Source organism: Rhinolophus sinicus, chromosome 10 (assembly GCF_057876585.1).
Source record: "Rhinolophus sinicus isolate RSI-liver-muscle chromosome 10, RSI-T2T, whole genome shotgun sequence".
Classification (NCBI taxonomy): domain Eukaryota; kingdom Metazoa; phylum Chordata; class Mammalia; order Chiroptera; family Rhinolophidae; genus Rhinolophus; species Rhinolophus sinicus.
This window is the reverse complement of record NC_142510.1, coordinates 17,531,595-17,537,169: the sequence shown is the minus strand read 5'-3', so window position 1 is coordinate 17,537,169 and position 5,575 is coordinate 17,531,595. Positions and strand designations below refer to the sequence as shown.

Sequence of the window (5,575 nt, the reverse complement as noted above, 5' to 3'; positions counted from 1 at the left end):
AGGGGTTGAAGCCAAACTGCAGGCTGAGGAAGAGACGTGGCCTTATAAATTGGATCAAGTGAACCGTCAGGAGATCAGACACAAACAAAGCTTTAGAAGGCTAGAGAGAGAGAGAGAGAGAGACAGTGAGAGTAAGCCAGACCTGATGGCCACCTTCCCCAAAGCAGCCAGCCCATCCCAGCAGCCCCCAGGCTCTGAGGACGAAGACCCCAGCCTGGATGAGTACGACCTCTACAGCCTGGCTCATTCTTACCTGGGTAAGGCCTGGCCCTGCCATCTTCCTGGTCCTTCCACTTCTGACGCCCACTCCCTACAAATGGTCTGACACCCCCCACCCTTCACATTACGACCCCTCCTTGGGCTTCTCCCCACCCCTCACCCTTTTCCAGCCTGTTCCCTGGACCCCTCATCCACTCAGCATGGGGCCTCACACATGCCTAGAAAGTTGGAGAAACAACAGATCACCTGGGGGCCCTCATTTCTCAGATGGGGAAAGAAGGACGATGACTGCCCCAGAGCTATGTGGTGACCACCCTGCAACTCCCTACCCCAACCCAAGTGCTTTCCACTGCTGCACCCTGAACCCCCACCTCTCCTCTGAGGCTTCTCATCACGCCTCCAGCCACCTCACCTCTGGCTCTTGCCTTTGTTCCCAGGAGCGGGAGGCCGGAAAGGTCGTACCAAGAGAGAAGCTGCTGCCCACACCAACCACCCCAGCCCTGGTGGGCACGAGAGGAAGCTGGTGACCAAGCTTCAGAATACGGAGCGGAAAAAGCAGAAGGCACAGCTCTGAGACAGAGCTGGAGGTAAGGGCTCCAGGGCTCAGAGGACCTGTGGGGGAGCCTCTCCCTCCAAAGGCCAGGGCTGAGTGTGCGTGGTCGGGTAGGGAGGAGGCATCAAAAAAGGGTTGTCTCAACATAGAATAAAACGCGACATACATTTGACTCTGAGTTTCTTAGTGACCAGAGCAAAGGGGAGAACTGCAGACCCTTTCTTACTGGAGGGAAATCTGGTTTACAGAGAGGGAAACGGGCCCCGAGAGGGGAGGGTCTTTCTCTGGAGTCACAGAACAAGTGAGGAGGAGAGGCAGAATTGGAAACCAGGCCTCTGTCCCTTTCACTACCTGCTTTCCTTCCCCAGATGAGGCCGGAGCACGGACCCCACACAGCGATGGAGGCACGACCACGCAGGAACAAGCCCCTTGGGGGGGTCCAGGCCTGCTTGCCCCCAACTACATCCCCAGGACTTACCCCACGGAGACTCTGAGGGGCCACCAAGGAAGTGCCCCCCAGCCCCAGAAAAAGGGCAAAATGGGGAGCAACAGGCAGGGAGTAGAGAGGCAGAGTCACGAAGGTGCGCCCCAAAAGAAAGACACCGAAGAAACCGGAGCTCCTTGGGGTGGCAGCGACAATAAACAAAGCACAGAGCTGCAGCTTGCTTTGTCCTCGTGTGTGGTTTTGTTTGTACACAGTTTTGTGTGGGTCTGCTGTGCAGCGACCAGTGAGCATCTTCTGTTAGCGTCTGCATTTGATTCTGTACCTGGGAGGGGGGACTTCTGGTTTTGTGGGAGCGTGTAGAGGTGTGTGTGTGTTTGCATGTTTGCTCCAATACGCACGTCTTTGGGTGCATACATTTCTGTGGTCTTTTATGGGATGCAGGGGAATTCCTCTGCTGCTTTGTGATGCGGCCCAGGAAACAAGCACCCTCCCCAGCTCTTCGCCATTTTCAGAGTAATGATCTTGTTGGTTATGTCGTATTCCTAGAAAACCAGCTTTTGGAGTAAATGTTTCTTACCAGTGCCCATCTGTAAAATAGAGAAAACTGAGTCTTAAAACTTTAAGGGACTTGCCCCAACTTCCTCAGGGCTGAGTTTGGGTGTGAGGTAGGTGCCTTTGCCCAGGGGGCTGCCAGGACAGCGGTCTGGGAGGTCAGCTGAGGGAGGCAGATTCTTACCTGGTGTGTTATCAATCTCGGAAGCATCCTTTGAGGAAAACATGGGGCAAATAAGAGGTGTGATTGGAGCTAAGAGAATGCACTGAGATATAAATCTGGGCCGCTGTAATGAAGACTCAAAACGGGATAGGAAGTTATCCCTCTGTCACATAATAACAGCTCCAAGGCAAGGACTCCTGGACTAAAATGGCAACTCCACTGTGTCAGGGACCCCACTGTTGTAGCTCATGGTTCTGCCACCCTCAAAGCATGGCTCCCACTTGGAGGTCCAAGCTAGCTGCTCCAGTACCTGCCATCACATCTGCATCCCAGCCTGCAGAAAGAGAGCAGGGAAGGACCAGTGGAGGCCATACCAACTCAGTTTTAAGGCCATAACCTAAAAGTAAAACATAGCACAGCTGCTCAGAATTTAATTACATGGCCGCACCCAACTGCAAGAGAAGTTTGGAAAATGTATTTAGCTGCTTCACCACATGTTAGCGAAATTTGGCAAGGGCAAGGTTTTAGTATTACAGGAAACAGGGAAGAGTGAACACTGGATAAAACTAGCAAGAAGCATTTTCCACAGACAGACTCAACATCAATAGGGGGAGAAAAACCCTAATTCTGGCCCTGGGCAGAGCCTTTTTATAGATCTTCAGTTTCCTCACCCGTCAGATGGTGAGACCACCCCCTTCTCTGTCTACTTCAAAGGAGAAAACAGGCTGGGAAGTGCTGTATCCCTCATTGGCTATGGCCACTCCCTGGGTACTGGGTCCTATAACACTTGCCAGAAGGCCTCAGAGGCTCTCCCTCACTCCTGGCCTCTGATTGGCTTTCCCTGGCCCCGCCCTTCCCTGGTACAGCCTGTGCTCCTGAGGCTTTTAAGTAGTTGGTCCCGGAACCAGACAGCTCATGGAAATTTACAGATTATGTGATCAGAAAGGATCCTGGGAGTTAGAGTCCCACTCTTTCAAGGCCTGGGGTGGGTGTCAGGGGCCAGGGTCAGGGACTGGCTTAAACTCACATGAGGACAAGTGACTCAGGACAAGAACCCACTCTTTTTTTTTTTTAAAGAGGATAGTTTGAGGCTGGAGAAGAGGTTGCAGCTCCCGAGCGGGAGGGGGTCCCCAATGGGGGTGCCCAGTGACTGAGGCAAAAGCTCTTACTTTTATTCCTTCCCTTGCCTGTTTGGGGAAGGGGGCTGGAGCCTTCTAATTGAATCCATCTATCAGGTTTGTCCCGTTTGCCCTGAAGGGATTAACGAAATAACCCATTCCTATCAGATCTGTTCCTTTAGAACCCACTCTTGGCTCTATCCTTCCAGAACCTCCCTGTTCTGTTCCTACACCCTTTCTTTTTCATCTGTTGGCCTGTAACCCCAATTTCTTGGGTTCCCCCTGAGAACTAGAGAGATAGATAACTGACATCTCTCCCCTCTCAGGGGCTAACACAAACAGGTTGCAACAAGGAATTCAAGCTCCTGGCAGAGAACCAGGAAACTTACCTGGTCTTTATTTGCTTCACAAACTCCCTGGTTCTCTTTCTGCCACTCCTTTCTCAAAGGCCAGCTTTCAGATGTATATTTTTTAAATTTCAGAATGACCCAAAGTTGAGTTTTCACAGCAGTGGAGCAATTGTGAAAGGTAATACTATGCTACCATTACTGACAATCGGCCTCGGGGTTTTCCCAGCCTCCTCTTTCCCACAGCATTTCCGTGATTGCCCTGTGTACCTTCGAGCTCTCCCATTATTTACGTAGAATTCCAAAAATTACCTCTACCTCCTTACCTTTTTACTCAAATGTATTAAAAAGGAAACTGCAGAACCACCAAAAAATGGAAATCAACCACCACGTGTCACAGTTAGAAGATAACTGTTCAAAGAAACACCTAACTCCAACTTTTTAAGTCCCCCTGTGCGTTTAGTTATGACCCTGGGTATGAACAGTCCTAGGTGTTCACACCTGGAGTAGCACTGGTTCTGCACTCGGCCAGGTGCTCCACCACGTGGGAGAAAGCTTCACTGTAACCACCTGGGAGTTACAGAAACTACTGCTGCCCGGGTCCCACTTCACAGATGCTGATTTCACCGCTCTAGGGTGTAACTTGGATACTGGGACTTTGAAACGTGACTTCGACATGCTGTGAAATTTGAGGACCATGGATGCAGTGGGGTTTTGTCTCAGAGTACGTTTACCAGAGAGCGTCACAGCAAGAGTTCCCATCCCACAGGCTCTCCTTATGGTGTGGCCTTGAACCCTTCCACCCAACAGGGGCAGGGGACCGTGTCCCTTCCCTTTGAAAGTGCAAGGATCTTTGCTGCTGCCTGACTAACAGAGGAGGGTGGAGGTGGTATGCTCAGAAAATGCCATGCCCCTCCAGCTTTCTCCCTGGGGTTCTTGGGACCCCGCCACCCTGCTGCGTGGATGTCCAGCACCGCACACATGGAGAGATACCATAGAAAGGCCACACGTTGGCATTCGGGCTTTCAGCCCAGCTGGACTCCCAGCTGGAAGCCCTCCTCTAGCTCCAGTGGGAGTGAAGGGAGCCCAAAGACGGTTCCAGCCCCAGCTGTGAAGTCCCCTCCAGTTGGATGACTCCAATTGAGTCTTCCTAGAGGAGGGAGGCCTGAGATGGTGTCGTGCGGGGAGGCCTGCGGGGTCTCTGCTCCCGCTCCCCATACAAGAACGCAGGATATGGTGAGGCCAAAAAGGAACACCCACGGAGCCATAGGTAGGGGAGTCATACCACTATATTCTCTCTGGCGGCACTATACTCTCACTGGAGGCTGGATCCACACTGTCCGCAAACCGCCATCCACACTTGCCAGCCCAGCCGCCATCTTCTTGCTAGCCCCCATTCTCTCTCTCTCCCTCTGCTAGCACAGCCACAGCAGTTATATTAGTGGCCAATGGCTCACTGGTTACAGCTGACGGCCAACTAGCCACAGCTGATGGCCATGCAATCACAGTTGGCCATTTACTACCTGAGCCAACACCTTTCTATGTGAGGCCGAGAGCCTGGAAACTACTTTCTGGGGCTCCGCCCCCACACTCCACCCCTACAGGCTCTCGCCTCACAATCTACGCGACAAGCGTCTTCCGCGAGGGGACCTGTGCGAGGAGCCTGGGGGTGAATGCAATATCCTGGACACAGCCAGGCTCTCTGGGCACAGCCAGGGTTTCTCAGGGCACCGCCAGTACTCCTGGGCACTGCCAGACTTCCTGGACTTCTTAGGGTACCACCTGTCTTCCCGGACACAGCCAGGGTTTCTCAGGGCACCACCAGTACTCCTGGGCACAGCCAGACTTCCTGGACTTCTTAGGGTGCCACCTGTCTTCCCGGACACAGCCAGGGTTTCTCAGGGCACCACCAGTACTCCTGGGCACAGCCAGACTTCCTGGACTTCTTAGGGTACCACCTGTCTTCCCGGACACAGCCAGGGTTTCTCAGGGCACCACCAGTGCTTCTGGGCACGGCCAGACTTCCTGGACTTCTTAGGGTACCACTAGTTTCCCTGGGCACAGCTAGGATTTCTCAGGGCACTGCCACTCTCTGTGGGCACAGCCACACTTCCTGGACTCAGCCAGGGCTTTCAGGGCACTGCCACTCTCTGTGGGCACAGCCACACTTCCTGGACA

General features: G+C 53.1%; 1 protein-coding gene across 2 annotated transcripts; it reads left to right on the top strand.

The window, feature by feature from the left end:
- NUPR1 (nuclear protein 1, transcriptional regulator) lies at window positions 1–1,432 on the top strand. 2 transcript variants are annotated; one of them, XM_074322918.2, is made up of 4 exons: window positions 1–257; window positions 390–525; window positions 657–806; window positions 1,141–1,432. In XM_074322918.2, exons 1-4 carry the CDS (start codon window positions 146–148, stop codon window positions 1,142–1,144), a joined length of 402 nt encoding a protein of 133 aa, XP_074179019.1. In that variant the 5' UTR covers window positions 1–145; the 3' UTR covers window positions 1,145–1,432. The 2 variants fall into 2 exon arrangements, with proteins under 2 accessions (XP_074179019.1, XP_019610208.1); XM_019754649.3 differs by lacking the exon at window positions 390–525 and having other exon boundaries at window positions 44–257.
- The last annotated feature ends 4,143 nt before the right edge of the window (window positions 1,433–5,575 follow it).

Excerpts from the sequence above, each read along its gene's own strand:
- NUPR1 (XM_074322918.2), top strand. The coding sequence starts at position 146 with ATGGCCACCTTCCCCAAAGCAGCCAGCCCATCCCAGCAGCCCCCAGGC. Across the intron at positions 258-389 it reads CCTGGCTCATTCTTACCTGG|CCTGTTCCCTGGACCCCTCA; the intron begins GTAAGGCCTGGC and ends ACCCTTTTCCAG. Across the intron at positions 526-656 it reads GACTGCCCCAGAGCTATGTG|GAGCGGGAGGCCGGAAAGGT; the intron begins GTGACCACCCTG and ends CTTTGTTCCCAG.